The 19,022-nt window shown below is 42.0% G+C and overlaps 1 protein-coding gene across 2 annotated transcripts in view; it reads left to right on the top strand.

The window, feature by feature from the left end:
• The window catches only part of taok3 (TAO kinase 3), a 75,170-nt gene that overhangs the window by 46,021 nt on the left and 10,127 nt on the right, over nt 1–19,022 (top strand). For both annotated transcript variants that reach the window (XM_022752804.1, XM_022752805.1), the window contains 3 exons: nt 2,575–2,742; nt 3,972–4,169; nt 6,448–6,585. In XM_022752804.1, coding sequence (XP_022608525.1) covers nt 2,575–2,742; nt 3,972–4,169; nt 6,448–6,585 — 504 coding nt within the window. The remainder of the gene's footprint in view (nt 1–2,574; nt 2,743–3,971; nt 4,170–6,447; nt 6,586–19,022) is intronic.

Genomic DNA, 19,022 nt, shown 5'->3' with positions numbered 1-19,022 from the left:
GACTGTCGTCAGGATAGGATCTCTTCCCAGCACCCCTGACCCAAATCCTGTCCGAAAAACCATTAAAGAGGGATAAGTACCAAACAGACTTTGGATCAGTGTCGAAAGGGCTGCTTTATGTCGAAGGGCTTTTTGGGGTTTGGAGTGTAGCTTATGATTAATACCCCACTTTCCCCTCTCAGAGACATACACACATTCTCTCTCTCTATCTCTATCTCTCCCCCTCCCTCCTCTCTCTCTCTCTCTCTTCCTCTCTTCCTCTCAGTGTGCACCCACACACACATACATACACACAGGCACACGCCCCTCCAAGCTCTTTAAAGGGGAAATCAGGTCACTAATCTGGGGGCCTTGAGCTATCAGCTTCAGGTTAAACACACTCTCTCCCTGTATACCTCGTTCAGAGTAATAATAATTATAAAAATAATGAAATAATAACCGCTCGGTGACATACTCCCATAAGTACTGCACAGTTAAAAATAGCTTTGTGTGTTATTTGGTTTTGGTTGTATTTTTTTAATCCCATAATTTAACTAGCAAACCACAGATAACAACCGTTTCCCAGAGGACAAGAGGGTGTGTTCACATTTATTCTTTTTACCAACCAACAGTCCAAAACCAAAAGACACCATGACGTTAATAATAATCATATGTGATGAAATGCATTTAAGATCTTAAAGTGATGAAACTCAACCGAGTAAATCTGGTAGAAGAGGCTGGTGATGCGACGGTGTACTGCACATAGAGGGAAGGGACTGAAGATGCTATGAAAATGCTGTCACTTCTTCTTAACACCACCTTTATAATGAGCAAAAATCCTGGAGATAAGTTCTCACAGGTCGATGGGACGGGGGTGGCCAACCACCCACACTCTGTAGGTCCATCAGAAAACGGGACAAATCACTCTCATCTCTATTTTCAGAGCGTGATGTCATTCCCCTGTGTCCTGACTAACCCATTACACCAGCATCTGTCACATGGAGAGGGAGGTGTGCAGAGAAAAAGAGCTGGGAAATGGACCTAAAAATATATTTTTTTTCATACAGTATATTATGTATATTTTAGTCCAGTACTCTGGCATTGAGTACATTTCAGCCATTTAAGCACACAATATTTTATGAATGAGAGTGACTAAGAGGAGGTGTGAATATGAGTGTGTGGTCGAGTGGGTGGAAGTGCAGGGGAGAGATGTTGTGTTTTTGTTTTTATTTTTATTTCATCTTGATGTCAGTACATTGCCTAAAAATACGAAAATAAAAAACAACTACACACACACCCTCAACCGCCCATTCCTACCCCCATGCCACCAGCCCCACCCACCCACTCTGGCCTGCTGATTATGTAACAATCTAAATAATTACATAAATGCATAATGGCCTGGCTTCCACCAAATTGCACCTGCGTCAAATTACAAAAAGGTCGGTCCCTTACAGTAGCACTGTTTGCAGCTTAGAAATGGGATTTTAAGTTTCACCAAACAGTTTAGTGTAAGACTGTGTGAGGAAATATCATCAAAAAGTCGTGTTTTCATAAAGATAATCCTGTTGCTATTGGTCTTTAACTTTCTTGTTGTAGGAATTTGGCTACGTTTGTTAAGAAATGTCAGGTGGCTAATATACAGTAGTGTGTATACATGTGGCTCCAGATATGGTTATGAAATGATGATTGAATTAATTTTTCTTTACAGACAGGTTAATGTTTGTAGGCCCTCCAAAAAAAACAGAGAAAATCCAGATTAAAAGACTGAAACCTCTCAATTAATTACCAGCGTATTACTCATCGGTTGTTTCTGTTTCTTGCTATGATTGAATTGAAGCTGTCATTAACTTGGTGCCAAGGCAAATACAGTTAAGACATTATTTTTTGGAAAGAAGAGGATTAAGAGTATTTGTGAAAATCGATTTTTATGGACAATCTTACACAGATCCCATGTGTTCAGTGCACTGGAGGATGTAACTGGGACTCCCAGGACCCAACCTACAGGCGCCCTCTAGTGATAGTCCCAGTCGTGGTGCTTATTGAAATAATACACTGGGTGAAAGAAATTAAATTTCCTTTAAAAAAAACAATTTATAAGTTCTTTAAGAACATCAGCGTACCATGTGAAAGCTTTAAGGTCCTAAAGTCATATCATAGTTTTCATATTTACTGAGAAGTAACTAAAATTTAAATTTCCTCCATCTTTCCAGAAAAGACCACCTTTTTGTTTGACTTTACTTCTCATATAAATGTTTATTGTTTGCTGTTAATATATTTAAATTATTAGTTTAAACTGGTTTAAATTGTCATTTGTAGTCTATAACGTTTACATAATAATGTTTTTGTGAAAAAATAGAAATACAATTGTTTTTGAACATACACACTTTTCAAAATTGCTACTAAGCTATTTTAGAAAATAAGTCATTAGCATTAACTGAAATCAATCATTTATCATCCATAAATTATGGTATATAGACTAAATGTAATTCTTCAAATCAGATTACTGTAATCTAATTGTTCCCACCCTCTGTCCATCTTTAAATAATTTCTGATCCAACTGACTAACTCACTTTCTCCCTCTTGTTCTCTCACCAGCATGATTTTGTGCGTCGGGAACGATCGCCGCGCATTCTCATTGACCTCATCCAGAGGACCAAGGATGCGGTGCGTGAGCTGGACAATCTGCAGTACCGCAAGATGAAGAAGATCCTCTACCAGGAGAAACACAACGGGCCCATGGGGGAGAGCCAGGAGGAGGAAGAGGTGGGAGGAAGTCGGAGAGGGAAGAGGATAAGGGGGAGTCTCAGTGGAAAAGAGATAATACAGAGATGAGAATTATAGAGTTTGTCTGGAGTAACACTTGAAGTAGGCAAGTAGAGAACAAAGGGTTAAAAACATGAAACCAGTTGGGCTCCATTTAAATTCTGATCAGAATCCTCTAACTTTCACCTCAGAGAGAAGTCTGTCATCAATTTTCAGTCCATCCATAATACACAATAATTCCACAATCCACATCCATAATATTTTTTAAGATTTAAAAGATTAATTGTTTGGTCTCTAAAATATCTGAAAATATTGAAAAATGTCCATCACAAGCTCCTCTTGTAATGAGCAAAGGCTGTTTCTTCAAATTTCTTTGTTGACCCAACAGTCCAAACCCATAAGGTGTTCAGTTTATAAGGATATTAAACAGAGGGTATCAGGAAATCTTTACATTTGAGAAGCTGGACATTTGTATTGCATTGCAGTGAGGGAGGTTTTCCCTTAATTTGAGTCAACTAACAGAGGATCTCAGATTCACAGTACAAAGGGAGAGGACAGGCTTCATAGTCTGAAGTGATGTTATAGAAGTCTTCTGCAGCCGCCATAGCCTGACATTGAGATGAAATGCCCCATAGCTGACCTGGCCTGAGGCAGCATGAACAGGCATGGACAGCCAGCAGCCACAGTAGTGTCATCCTACACCACGTGACGCAATTCAGAGCAGCCACCAGACATCACTGCAACAAGACACCGCTGAAGACCTGCAGTCCCAAACCTTGCTTTCTGGTTTCAGGGGAAGATGCAGTGCATGTGATTATAGCATCCTGATGCTGACAAGTCTGTTATTGGAGACTTGACTGAATTGTCTGTTGTTTGATTCCCTTTATCTGTCATGTACACACACTCAAGTGGACTTCGAATCTGAAGACATCTCAGTCAGACCGATGTGCGTTAACATAAGCATTGACACAGGTGAATGATACAGACACGTACACATCTAAACAATTAGAGGTTAATAGGCAATTTAGAATGACTTTGACTCTAATGCAATCCAGAGGTCATTAGTTATTTCCCTGTGTTAGGGTGACTGTTTAATGATACAAGTTGGAGAGCCCTGTGTATATTAGAGTGATGGACATATGAGTCTCATCTCTGCACAATTGCAGGACTCTTGAGAGCTCATTTGTGGAAGCGTGTCTTAATGAATATGTGTGGATGTTCACTTGCAGGACAGCGAGGCAGCCAGCTGCAAGATGAACAGCCTGGGCAGCAACCACTCCATCCCCAGCACCTCGGTCAGCACGGGCAGCCAGAGCAGCAGCGTGAACAGCATGCAAGAGGTGCTGGACGACAGCTGCTCAGACATGACCATGATGCACCCCCAGGACTACAGCAGCACCCTGGACTCCTCCCCGCACACCAAGAAGGTAAAGGTCAGGGGTGAAGGTGGGGTGGTGGGAGGTGGGTGGTGAGTATAAGGAGCTGGATGACGGAGTAAAAGTCACATTATCCAAAACTTGAGCTGGAAACTGGAAAGCAGTGTGAGCAGCTCTCAGTGGCTCCCAAAATCTTTTGTCTGATGAGATGAGCTCAAGTGCCACTTCACTGACACCACCTGTCATGTTCCAAATATGTTCATCTGAGTGTATTTTAAACTGGACGTATTTTAACAGTATTGATAATGGAAAAAACTGGATATTTTTACAATTTATTTTTTCATACATTTTCACACTTCTTTTCTAAGAAGATATATTTCTGCCTCTCTGCATGATTGTATCATAGTTTTCATAAACTCCTAAATTGCAGCATGCAACATTAGGGTGGTGAGAGTGAGAGGCATGTTCCACAGTGTGGTATGAATAAATAAATCACATCTTCACTGCGCCATACCTTAATGTCAGTCAAACAAAAAGACAATAACCTAAATAAAGTAAATAACCTATGAAAATGGCAGAGTTAAGACATGGGTTAGATATCAAAATAAAGACATGATGATGTCATACCTTTAGGGTGCTGCTATTGGAAAAAAAATGCCCTGTCACAACAGATCAGCACAGGCAAAACACAATAGGACACTTTGAAAAGCTTGCACTGTTCTGCACTGCTGTGTTTTTGGATGACAGGGACCAAACAATATAAATATCGTCTCCCACAGCCACCTGCAGAAGAAGGGGTGCTCAGTTTTGGTGCCCTGGGCAACTCAGCTTTGTGATAAAAATGTATCTACTTTTTATAACGTCCACCTGTAAATGGACAGGTGTTATACTGGTTACAATGGCCTTAGTTTGATAGTTACACTTTGTTAGAGCCAAATAGTGCTCTAACAATTAAAATTATATGGTGATGCTCCATGATGCACTTTTATATCACTAGCACTAAACCACTATATATTTACAATATATATGACCAACCAGTGACAAATTAAAGGAAAAACCTGAAAATGAGTGGAGACTCAGGATGACAGTGCCCCCATCCATAGGTCACGAGGGGGTCACTGAATGGTATGACCTCCTCGGAGTATGAAAATGGTGTGAATCATACGCTATGGCCTTCACAGTCACTCAGTGGTTCAATCAACCAGGGCCTCATCTGATATAGAGACAAATAAATGAACACGCCCTGACAACTTTTTACTTTTTCCCAATAATTGTCTTCTTATTTGATATGCTGAGGTAGTACTCTTGCAGAAGTGAACACTTTTCCCAAAATGCCATGCACCTAGGTTTCTAAGAATTGACTTCCTCAGACAGTACATAAAAGACAGCATGCATTATCAACAAATGCCATATTACTAGTACAGTCACTTCCTTTCTGAGGTAATAACTGTGCTCCAGAAATGAAAAGGGCACATGGCTCCATGCAAACATCCTCTGGGTTTCTCTCACTGTTTTCAAGAGTATTCTTAATCCCCTCCCCCCTGAAACCATGGAAACCATCGACACAGTGTTCGCTGTTTGGCAGATTGCTTTAAGTTCATCACCGACACTGTTCACACTTCAAGAACAAAGGCTGTGTACACATGTCGACACACACACTCCACACAAATTCCCCTCTTACAACTCTGTCATCCTGCACGCTTACACTCCCACATTCAGCACACACAGGTCAACACAATGCCAACACAAAATCTCATATGACTTAAAACTCTGTGAAGAGAGGGCTGTCACTGCTCTGTCATTCTCTTTCTTCATCTGCTCTTTGTATTTTGACAGTGTATGAATAAGGACGTCACTGCATGAACAGACAGCCAGTGTGTTGTTTCAAGTTCAGGGGCTGAACTGAGAACAAATGAAAGTGACACATATTGTTTTCAGATGCTGATGAAGATCCCTCCTCACATAAATCAAGTCTTTGGTCCCAGGGCTCCTGAAAGTGTTCACTCACTTTTTAATTGAAGGGGGGTTGAGTGTTGACATTTCCTCATGTTTTGCAAGGTTACAGTTGACACAGATTTAGCAAATGCTGAAAATTCCTTTTGATTTTTGGATGTTGTGTGAATAAAATCAGTGGGGGATTTTGTTATTTAAAGAGTTTTAATACTGTCGCACCTTTGAGTGAGTTAAAATCCACATTTTTCACCTTCGTTTTTATGCCTTACTCACTTCAGTGCCATTTGTTCTGGTATTATTTTAGATGAAGATAATTCTGTGACTTAATGACTGACTTTAACCTATTTACCTTTTCTCCCTTTTGTGTTACACACAGGACCATCAGTACAACTGGGACGATGGGATCCACAGGGACCACCGGCCAGAGCTGAGGCCGGCCTCCTCTGACAAGAGCAGTCAGGCCCAAAATTACAAGAACCAGGGCCGCTTTGCCACCATAAAGTCAGCCTCTCTGGTAAGTACAACAAAACTCTTCCATCTTTTCTATTGTTTTTTTTCTTGTATAGAGCCTTAAATAGGATCACCCCTCTTCAGGATCATTAATTTGTGGAGCTTGCTTGTGGAGAAAAAAATGTGTTGTTTTGAAAGCCAAAAACAGGAAAAAAACTACTTCTTGTAGAAGCCAAAATCTGATTCCAAGTGTTACGTTTACACTGCTGCAGCATGTGAGGGCACAGAAGAGGCATTTTTTGGTTTCTCTGTGTTAAAACCTGTCAATCATTGTGAAGGACATTGAGTGTGATGTAATGTCTCTCTGCTGAAAAAATGTGGTGTGGGTTCATGTTAGGTGCACGAGCATGATTCTCCTCTGGCTTTGCTTCTTTACTCCAATCTCTTTCTCTATTTGTTTGCTATTTATTCTTTCTTTACTGAAATGTCTTTACTTCCTCTCGTTATTTTCATTTGTATCCATCTTCACCTCTCTCTATCTCTTTGTTTTGACTCTCCAGTTTTGTCCCATTCTCTGCCACCGATCTCCATTTCTCCACTGTCATTCCTTTCATTCATCTCACTCCTTTTGTTTTCCCCTCTTGCACTACGCTTTGCATTACCACTCCCCTCCGTCCGCCCTCTCCTTTTATTTCTCCCTCTCCTGCACTTGATAATACATCATTCTCAGATCTGACTCAATATTCTGAGTTGAAGGGGGTGGAATTTTCTCTCTCTCTCTTTCTTTCTCTGTCTCTCTATCTCTCTCTCCCTCCCTGTCTGTTGTCATGGAAACCGGCTCTAGTAACTAGTAAGTAGTTGTGGTGTTGTGTGCGAGCGTGTGTGTGTGTGTGTGTGTGTGTGTGTGTGTGTGTGTGTTTACCGATCCATGACCCAGTGGTTTTAATTGTGAGCCCCTTCTGCTGTCAGGTCTTAAACCAGACATTAGAGGACATGAATAAGGAAGACGTGTGTGTCTCCGGTTGTGTGTGTGTGTGTCCTTGCTGTCCTTGAACAGTACATGAACCATTGATAGATCATGGCTGTGTGTGTTATTCTGTTGACCAGCCGTGTCTTTCATCCGTATTCACACACCACTAGAGACTCCTTGTGTTTTTTTTGTCAATCTTGCAGTATGAATTTCTTATGACTCGCAGTGCTATAGACATTGATAGGATCTGTATGAGTCCATGTGGAAGTACTGCATTTCCAGTCTACACCATCAAAGTTTTTTGGGCTGAAAACAGAAACGTGTCAAAAACTGAATTTCTCAAATTCCAGAATGAGGCAACAAATAAAAAGAATCCACTCTGAAATATCAACATGCACCTTTCATTTCTTGACTAATGTTGTGCTTTTCCTCCTTGTAGTCAAAAAAAGACCTAACATAATGTCAGTTCTCTATCACACATTCACGTCACTGGGGGGAAACACTCAGCATTATCTTCAGAAGCCTCTACATCATTGGTTCCCAACCTTTTTGGCTAGTGAACCTTTAAAATGAAGCAATGTCGACTTGTGACCCTTTATCACTGGTTGTGTATCTGCCTCACAATGATTGATTATCTTTATTGTTTAACATGTATGATTTTGGCCTGAAAATATAAAAGTATCAAGTAAGTCAACAAAACTGTAATTAATTTTAATGTAACTCATAATTGAGTAATATTATCATAAAGGTTCTAGCTCATATTAATGATTTTCCTCATTATTTTGACATATTATCCCATGATTATTAGAAATGTGCTACCTTGCCACTAACCTAGGTAGCACAAGCTAGCTACTAGCTGTGTTGATGTACCATAGCTGCCCTGACCCCAGTAAAGATGTACCAGACTTTCCTCTCAGACTTTCGTCCTCTCAAGCTACTCAAAGCTTCTTTAATAAGAGAGATAAGACATGATGCTAAGTGGGGAGACAAGAAAGATTTTGTTCCCACGCTAACAGTGTATGGTGAAAATAAACCTGCCTCTTCCTTGCTTTACACAAGGAGGTTATTATGGTGAGACACGTCACTCACAGAGAGCAGCAGTTACAGGACAAGTAACTTAAAGTTTTCTGATGTAGAAAAAGACAGATAAGTGTATTCTGCTGTCCTCTACTTGAAAAGGAAAAGAAAATTCTTCCCTCTCCCCAGCTCTTGCTTTTCCTATCATCCATCTGTTCTTTCACATTACAGAAACATTGTCAGCACACTACAGAGTTCTAACGCTTACATTCCTGTTTAAAACTGTTTTGGCTCATTGTAAGTTGCTGTGGATTAAAGTCAAACTCCAATGTAAGCAGCTGAGGTGGCACACACTGCGTCGGCAGCTCTGTGTAACTGAGGCTGTGTTGAAAAGAGGCGGCATCGTGTAAACCACAGTATCTCTGTCGTGTGATAGCGCTGGTCCTGCCCGCCGGCGCTGAAAGAGATGACATCATCTTTTTCTGCCGAGTGCAGACGTCCTCAGATTGGCCTCGACTCGCTGAGACTGGAATCAGCAGGTAGACAAAGAGAGAGGAAGAGAGAAGAATTGGGGGTCCAGATGGTGAGGGGTGATGGATCGCCAGAGAAGGGACAGACCGGAAGATGGATAACAGGAAAAGAGAGATCATGAACACGTAGAATAGATTAAAAAAGGAAAAAATAAAAAAAACATACTGCTAGTTATAAGGTGTAGAGGGTACATCAGAAACACAAGTATGAAAATTCCAGAGTGAGAAATTTGTTCATATATCAAAAAGACAACGGAGGAAATCATGGTGATGGAGGGAAATTCAAAAAGATTAAAGGGTGAATGAAATGAAAGAGCGTGGTAGCAGGAGAAGGTGAAGACGTGGTGGAGGACACAGGCTGCAGATATCGGAGGGATAAGAAGGACAGATGGAGAGAAGGACAGATAAGCAAACAGAGGTGAAACAAAAGAGCGGTGCAGATTGAAATCTGGATTGACAAAGAAGGACAAGGGTTTGAGAGAGTAGAGCAGAGAGTATGATCTGATGTTGGAAAACATGGAGAGAAAAGGAACAAGAGAGAAGTAAGGGGTAAAGCTGAAGAGAAGGACAGATAAAAGATATGGCAAGAAAAAGGAAAGGAAAGAGAGCAGGATGAAAAACGATCAAGGGAGATGTGAGAAAAAGGATGAGGAAGGAGCGAAATGGCAAAATGAGATAGATGGAAGCGAGAAAGGAGAATGAATGTGACACAACCAGTAGCGAGTGAGAGGGAGGGCAGGGGTTATTATAGGTCAGATGAAGTAACCGACTGAAGTGTGAAGCAGCGTGAGAGACAAACATCGTTGTAAAATGTTTCACCTCATCTGCAGCTCGATTCGTCTTCAGCTCTCTGTTGCAGGTTGTCAGCACGTCAACAAAAGTGCAGCGTTTAAGATGCGTCAAAACATGCACTTCCCCATCAGTCAGCTGTTTTTGCCAACAGTTGAAGCTTATAGCTCATAGCAACATGCTTTATTTGTATCTGCTGCATAGTTACACAGCAGAAAAGGGTTAAGAGACTTATTGCGGGTAAATGTGAGAGGTTACAGTTAAACCAGATGCATTTGCATTTGCATCCCTTTTTGAGGCCCAGCAGATATATGAGAATACCGAGCCCCTCACATTTGTGCATCTACAGGAAAACAGGACAATAAATGAGGGTCTGTAGAGGCTTTTTGCTTCCCCTCTTTAACCAGATGACTTCACCATATGTTGCTATACATCTGTAGCAACATTCAAAGTGCAGCCATTTCTTCTTTTTTATATGTTGTATCTGACAAGAGGCCAGTTGAAACATTGTACTTTTCTTAATGTAAGAAGGAAGAACATTACAGTGTTGTAAGTCAAGCCAAAGAGCTGCTCATAAGTATTTTATCTATATATTTTTAACGCTTTTTAAAGACTCTTTATGATAATGTATATTTGAAAATTGTGCTGGCCCTGGTTGGTCATCGAGGAGCAGAGCTGGGGTCAATTCATGTTCACGGACACCAGACACCACAGCTCAAACTGTCTGTAGCTATTAATCTAATACAAACAAACATGCAAGAGGACAATTTGTGAATGCTCTCCCTACTTAACAACCACCAACAGGACAGCAGCTCTTCTATTCACCAAATCATGCCCTTTCAGTATGACACTAAATTTATTTAAGACAGACCAACTGCAAAATAAGCAGAATAACTACATTCAGCTGCTTAATTCCCACTGATCTCACTGGTACATTCACCTTTAGCCTGCATGCCCCCCTACCCCTACCCCCACCCCTCTCAGCCCCCCGCCCCTCCGCTCTGTGAATATGATCTCCTTTCCAGTCCCTGAGCCTTGTGTGAAAGAGGCATCACATGGACGTGACTTGGCCCTTTGTGGCACAGCATGCAGGGTGGCAGCAAAGCAAGTGACTAGGATTGGGAGTGCTATTACAGTAGGGGTATTGATTCAACACAGATTAAAGAGGAGGGAGCTCAACCTCCATCTATTTCCATGCCAACCACCCCCTCACACCCCCTTCTCCTTCTAGATGCTCTTACTTTACTTTTCATTATTTCAATTTTTCCCCTTCTAACTCTCTCCCTGTCACTCTCCATCTTGCTGTTTCTCCTTTGCATCACCCCCCTCCCCTCATCTCTCTGCCTGCTCCTCTCTGACTCTACCCCCCCCCCTTTCCAACTTTTCTCTCACTCTTTCTCAATGAGGTATTCATGTGACCCACCTGCTGTCCGCCGCTTAGCGTTAGCCCAACTAAAGAGACCGCTCTTGTGCTCTTGTTTGCCCGCAGAGTTGGCCTGCTCATTCATAGTTTCACACGCCTGCCCGACCGCTGCGTGCCCAGGCGCGAACCAAGGAGATAGGGAGAGGGGGTCCTCTTCCAGTAAGACGGGGTCTCAGGGTGGCATCGGCGCTCAGACAGGGTTCCTGTCGGGCAATAGGATGCTGCACAAGGTTCCTGGATGCTGGTGCACTTGGCTAAAGTAGCCATCATTGTTTGGCCTGAGGGATTCAGTGGAAGTTATGAGAAGATGCGGAGCGAGTACTACCTAGATGTGGAGAACCTTTTGTTACTCAGGTTGTGTGTCAGGTGTTGGTTTTGCTTAAAAAAATGTGATATTTCTGTTAAGAAATTCAATGTAGTCTTCAATTAAATATTATGTGGTGTTTTAATTTTTCTGTATAGTTTGTAGTTTCTGTATAATTTTTCTTTTTGGTATAGTTTTTCTTTTTTTTTCATTTGCTTAAAACACTTTTTCAGATCCTGTTTGTTTCCTGATCTGTGCAGTGCTATGTATGTGCGATGGTCAAATGAAAGAGCTTTTGTTGGGGTCGAGGGGTAACTTCATCTAAAGGGATTTGACTGTATTTCTTTCTTAAGTCTTAATTTCCCATCACTCGGTTGAAACCTTTTAACTTTTTAAGTTGCAGACTGATTGCAGCAGCTGAACTGTAATACCTCACAGTATTGAAAGAATTCTGTTTTTAGCTCTTCTTTGGAAAGATAGCCTGGGATGAATCGTTACTGCATAATTTCAAAGGACAGGTGACAGGTTAAGTGTTGCTGCTTGGTTGCAATGAATGTTTGAAACCCTTTTATCTCTTTTCTATCTTAAATAATGGTTTTTTCAGTCTGATGAAAAAAATCAGATATTGCAGCGCTCACATCTCTAAACTTCTCTTTTCCACAAGGTGACAAGCAGATCCATGAGCATGAGCAGGAGAGCGAGCTGCGGGAGCAGATGTCGGGCTACAAGCGCATGCGCGCGGCAGCATCAGAAGCAGCTGATTGCCCTGGAGAACAGAAGCCTGAAGGCCGAGATGGACGAGCACCGGCTCAAAGCTTCAGAAGGAGGTGGAGACGCAGGCCAACAACGCCTACATCGAGCTGGAGAAGCTGGCAAAACGCCATGCCGTGCAACCGAGAAGGAGGTGGGATTTGTTGGGGGGTTTTGGGGGGGGTTGGGTTATAGGGCATGAGTGGAAGCATGAGCGGATGCATAATGTACAGTAACCCCTAAGTTATTTCACAAGATGATCACAGCGGCCTACATGTACCATGCAACAATTGGCTAGAGGATAAGGTTTGCTTTGGAAAAACAGTGGAGGAAATGACTGTTGAAGTTATTTGATCATGTGTTTGCTGGGAGGAAAAATGTTTATTGTTTGAACCATGAAGCTCCAACTTCAGACTTACACTGACCACTAAGGAAAGTTTTAGTTAAGACTTGAACAACTGCTGCCACCAATGATACATATGATGAAACACAAGGGCAGAAGTGGGTCCAAGAATGTCACGACCTCTGAAAAACAAGCTGCATATCTCTGTGATTAGCACACAGCGTGCTGTAGCAGCCAGGGAGATAGTATATCTGTACATATAAACCAGCATGTTCCCTCAACAGCAACATATAACACACCACTGTCACATGTGAGATGTGGGGCTCGGCTAAACCAACCGGTTATCCATGTGTTTTCTTACAGTAGTGTTTATCATGACATGGAAATAGGTTTTCTTGTAGCAAGTAAATCTGCCATGTTTGATATTTTTATGCAAAGTCATTTTTCACTGAACGTCCTAATAAATTGACAGAAAGTGACATGCAAAACCTTTAACTGGTCACGTTGTAATTTACAGGACAAACATGTGAAGGCGCTAACATGAGAATAAGGGCTACAATTAATATATTATTTTCATTAGGATTAATCTCTTAGATTATTTTCTTGATTAATCTTTTCTAAAATTGTTTAAAATGAGAAATATTGAAAAAAAGGCTTTGAGGATTTATATACTTGCAAAGGGAATATAATGTTTCTTTTTCCACTTGCAGTCACAAACCAGATATTCTGTTTACAATGATATAGAAATGCAATCATCACGATGCGAGAGTGGACGAGATAATCAAATGTTAATCGTGTGTTTATCGAACATAATCTTGAAATCTAGCTGGTAAGCTTTTTAGCGTGGTATCAATAGCAAATTAGTGATTGCTGTTATTTATTAGCACGGTATTCGTTGTGTTCACGCGTCATAGTATATTCAGAATGAGAACTCCATGCTAACAACTCCTCGCCCCCTGTTTTCCTCCCGTTCATGTGCGCCCCCCCCCAAGATGAAGACAGCGTTGGCGGATGAGAAGAAGTTCCAGCAGCAGATCGTGGCCAGCAGAAGAAGGAACTGACACCTTTCTGGATAATCAATAAGAAGCAGTACAAACTCTGCAAGGAGAAGATAAAGGAGTGTGTCCATTTGTTGCTTTTCCTTTTTCCTCCTCGGGCGAGCTCTTTGTACGCCTCTCTTGTGTGGTGACACACGGTCCTGTATGCTGTTTACTGTTGAATCAGCCCTCCTCCACAAAAAACATGCAATTCAGTACCTCCAAAGTGGTCTTTTTGGAAGTTGTGTTGAGTCACTCAGCCTACTCACTATGTACTACACATGTATATACACACAAACGAGGAAACCCACAAATCCATACGCACAGTGTAGCATTTATGTGCTCCACAACCTTGAAACTGAGTCCAGAGAATACTCCTGTGGGCTGGAAGTGTGATACACTGTGTTTTCAGTTACAAGATAAGTGACCAAAATTAGGTCAGCGCAGTTAAAAGAAGCGTCGCTGGCAGGGAGAGATATTTCCCAACCAACTGAGGGCTATAACGAATTAGACACCACTGAGAGCGGGGATCAGACCTCGTGTGTTTAAGTGCATTAGCGCGAGTTGTAGATTACTTAAAGCCATGAAAGAGAATGAGAACTCATACTGAGGAGGGATAGATTTGGCTGAATTATCCTTTTTTTTTTCCAAACCCTTCTGGCTCTGAAAGTCAGCTGTTAGTTCAATGACAGAAGGTCAGATGGAGGTTTGGCGTATGCTCTATGAACACTTGATAATGTGGGCTTGTGTAGAGACTCTTTCTTCCACAGTCAGAAACATGCACATATAATACAAATACACACATATCCACTGATTTAGACTAATCCCTCAAACTGGATTAGTTCCTCACCCACTGCCCATGATGGGACAGCCCAAACTTATATGGACAAATAAAGCTTAAACAACAGATAAATTACCCAAGCCAAAATGTCAAAAATCTACCCGTCACAGTTCACGTTAACTGACGGCCTTTAAAAAACTGAACCATCCATTGTCCTGTACTTGTAAAAACAAACGCCTCTCACAATTCCTCTGCTGTGAACTTTCACACCCGACTCAGGAGATGAACGAGGACCACAGCACACCCAGAAGGAGAAGCAGGAGCGCCTGTCAAGCACAAGGAGAACAATGCAGCATTCCCAGGCCGAGGAGGAGGCCCATCTCCTGGCCCAGCAGAGGGTTTTTCTATGACAGGAACTGCCGCGCCTTCAAGCGCAAAAGTGATGAGTAAGAGGCACGACTTGGAGCAGGAACAGATCGAGAGGTGTGGAGGACGTACATCCTGTGATTCAATAAGTCATAAGTTTAAATTGATTTGGTTGTTTTGTTTAATTGTTACAATATACAACTCAAGTTTCATATGTCCAGTTTTGAGTTTGAATTGAAGTTAAATCCCTGTTTATTTAGTTGCATTGTGTTGTGAAGTTGGTGTGAACAGGTGCCAATGTGATTGGATAACCAAAATGTTTTTTCTCAGGCAAACAGCAGTGGTGTCCTTAATAACTCGCAGCCATTGTTCAGTAGATCTGTGAGGTGTTTCCTATTAACTATAAGAAGATTATTACAAAGTAAAGCAAGGCAGCAATGTCAATACATCTGAAAAGCTGTTGTGCAAATACTGGAGGAAGTTTTAGGAGGTCAACAAGATTTCCATGGAAAATACTCAAAACTCGGAGTCCATGTTATGATGATAGTTGTAATGTTTTTTGGTAAACAGAAAAAGGAGGTGTTCTTAATCTGAAAATTAATGTAGATTTAATCCAGTGATTATTTATTCATTTTCTCAAGATGTTAATAATAGCAAAACATGTTTCTGGGCTTAAAAAAACAAAGAAGAAAATGTTTTTCTACAAGTGAAGAATATGAATGAGTAATTGAATTGCCTACTGCAAGTCATCCATAGCCGTCTTACCCCCTTCTTTTTTCCCCCTCCTCTTCCATCTTTCCCTCACGTTTTTCTCCCAGGAGCCTAACAAGAGAAGAACCAGAAGAGATGGAGCACGCCATGCTGATCGCCCGAACGAGGTCACGCAGGAGTGTAGCACGAGGCAGCATTGGAAGACGCTGGCAGAAGCTGCGGCATGGACCTGATCCGCCTGCAGCACCAAGCGGGAGCTGGAGAACCAAGATCGAGTACAACAACAACCGACTGGTTGAGCGGAACTCCACCGCAAGCACGTGCTGGAGCTCCGGCAGCAGCCCAAGAACCTCAAGGTGAGTCGACACAGATGTGTTTTTTAATAGACGTGGTGGTTGTTTGTATCTAGGAACACAGATGCTTGAAATGCATGCTGAACGGGGCTAAGGAAACCTGAACTTTTTTTTTTAAATGCTTTGTTTTGTTTCCCTCCGCGATCTTTTTAAGTTTTTTCCCCCCGCCCGCCCCTCTACCCCGCATTATTTTAAATGTGGCTTTGAAAAGACAAATTGGATTCCCCTCTTAAGATGGCGCAAGCCTGAGTTAACTATCCTTTCTGTTTATGTAGTTTTTGATAATGCAGTGATGCAACGTGGATGTAACAAATTATCTGGAAAGCCATGGGTGAAAGAAACATACAAAATGGTGTCATCATCTTGAATGTCACTTGACTGTTATTTTTAATTTGCTTTTGGGCCATCATCTCGTTGATGCTCTGCTCATATTGGGCTCAGGGGGGGGGGGGGGGGGCGGGGGGGGCGGGGGGGGCGGGGGGAGGGGGGGGGGGGGGGGGGGGGGGGGGGGGGGGGGGGGGGGGGGCGTGGCGGGACGGGGAGGGCCAGGAATGGCCAGCTTGCGTGTCTGCTCATCCTTTCAAGGGCTTGAGCACCCGTTCTTGTGCTAGCGGCCTTGGGCGTAAACTTCATCTGGGTCGGTGGCGCAGGGCTTGTTACTGCTTGTTTCTGCCCCCTTACATGTGTCCTGGAACTGCTTCTTGATCTTGCAGTTCCATATAGCACACGCACAGGAAAATCAAATAAGAGAGAGCACGGAGTGTATAGTTAAAGTAGATACTGGACAGGTTTAAACAAATCTACTGTTCACTCTGTTTTTAAAGTCCAACCTTCACCAGGATCCTGCAGCTAGAAGGTTAAAGGTTTTAACACAGCAGAGGGCGAAAACCACAGTTTCTACTCTCTGTTTATCCTCAAAAGCAAATTAAAAATGAAGTGAATTCAGAGATGACAACATTTTGTATGTTCCTTTCACCATTCTTTCCAGATTAATTTGTTACATCTCGTTGCATCACTGCATTATCAAAACTACATAAAACAGAAAGGATGTTTATCATGTGCTTGCGCCATCTTAAGAGGGTGAATCCAAATTTGTCTTTTCAAAAGACACAGAAAAATTTTAAAAAATGAATCCGGAAACAAAAAGCGTTTAAAAAAAAGTTCAGGTTTCTTACGCGTAGCCGATGCATTTCAAAGCATTCTTTGTGTTCCTACGACAACAACCACCCGTTCTAATAATAACACCTCTCTGTGTCCCGCTCACCTTGAGGTTCTTGGGGCTGCTGCCGAGCTCCAGCACGTGCTTGCGGTGGAGTTTTCGCGCTCACGTCGGTTTGTTGTACTCGGATTCTGGTTCTCCAGCTCCGTCTGGTGCTTGGCAGGCGGCCACAGGTCCATCCGCAGCTTTGCAGCGTCTTCGATGCTGCCTCTGCTCCAGCTTCCCTAGCGTGGACTTCGTCGTGTTTGCGGATTCAGCATGGCGTGCTCCATCCTCTTTCCCTGGTTTCTTCTTGTTGAGCTCCTGGGAGAAACGTGAGGGGAAAGATGGAACGAGGAGGGGGAAAAGAAGGGGAAGGATCGCTGGATGACTTGAGTAGGTGCATTCATTACTCATTCATATTTTTCACTTGTAGAAAACAATTTTCTTCTTTTTGTTTTTTTTAAGCCCAGAAAACAATGTTTTGCTATTATTAACATCTGAAAAATGAATAAGATATCACTGATTAAATCTTATCATTAATGTTCAGATTTAAACACCTCCTTTTTCTCGTTTACCAAAACATTACAACTATCATCTATACATGACTCGAGTTTTGAAGTATCTTTCCCATGGAACATCTTTTGGGACCTCCTAAAACTTCGCTCGATTTGCACACAGCTTTTCAGATTTATTGACATTTGGCTGCCTTTGCTTTACTTTGTAATAATCTTCTTAATAGTTTAATAGGAAACACCTCACGTATCTACTGAACAATGGTCGCGAGTTAATTAAGGACAACACTTTGCTGTTTGCTTGAGAAAAAAAACATTTTGGTTTATCCAATCCCCATTGGATTCCTGTTTCACACAAACTTCACAAACAATGAAAACTAATAACAGGGATTTTAACTTCAAAATTCAAATCAAACTGGACATAATGAAGCTTGAGTTTGTATATTTAACAAATTAAAAACAAAATCAATTTATAACTTATGACTTATTGAATCACAGGATGTACGTCCTCCACACCTCTCGGATCTGTTCCTGCTCCAAGTCGTGCCTCTTATCAATCACTTTGCGCTTGAAGGCGCGGGAGTTCCTGTGCATAGAAAACTTGCTGGGCCAGGAATGGGCCTCCTCCTCGGCCTGGGAAATGCTGCATCGGTTCTCCTTGTGCTTGGACAGGCGCTCCCTGCTTCTCCTTCTTTGGGTGTGCTGTGGTCCTCGTTCATACTCCTGAGTCGGGGTGAAAGTTCTATCTAGAGAGGAATTGTGAGAGGCGTTTGTTTTTACAAAGTACAGGACAATGGATTGGTCAGTTTTATTAAAGGCCGTCAGTTAACGTGAACTGTGAACGGGTAGATTTTGACATTTTTGGCTGGGTAATTTATTGTTGTTTAAGCTTTTATTTGTCCATATAAGTTTGGGCTGTCCATCTGGGCAAGTGGGTGAGGAACTATCCGTTTGAGATTAGTCTAAAATCAGTGGATATTGTGTTTGTATTGTATTATACTGTGCATTGTTTCTTGCTGGTGGGAAAAGAGTCCTCTACACCAAGCCCCACATTCAATCAAAGTGTTCATTAGACCTACGCCAAACTCCATCTGAAACTTCTGTCTTTTGAAACTGACAGCTGACTTTCAGAGCCAGGGAAGGGTTGGAAAAAAAAAGGAATAATTTCCAGACAAATCCTATCCTCTCAGTATGAGTTCTCAATTCTCTTTCATAGGGCTTTAAGGTATCTACAACTCGCGCTTAATGATTAACACACGAGTCTGATCCCCGCGCTCTCAAGTGGTGTCTATTTCCGTTATAGCCCTCAGTTGTGGAAATTTCTCTCCCTGCAGCGACGCTTTCTTTTAACCTGCGCTGACCTAATTTTGGTCACTTATCTTGTAACTGAAAAACACAGTGTATCACATCCCCG

The sequence above is a fragment of the Seriola dumerili genome, unplaced genomic scaffold (assembly GCF_002260705.1).
Source record: "Seriola dumerili isolate Sdu_G_001 unplaced genomic scaffold, Sdu_1.0 BDQW01000177.1, whole genome shotgun sequence".
Classification (NCBI taxonomy): Eukaryota; Metazoa; Chordata; class Actinopteri; order Carangiformes; family Carangidae; genus Seriola; species Seriola dumerili.
The sequence above is the reverse complement of the archived record's forward strand: the minus strand, read 5'-3'. Positions and strand labels throughout refer to the sequence as shown.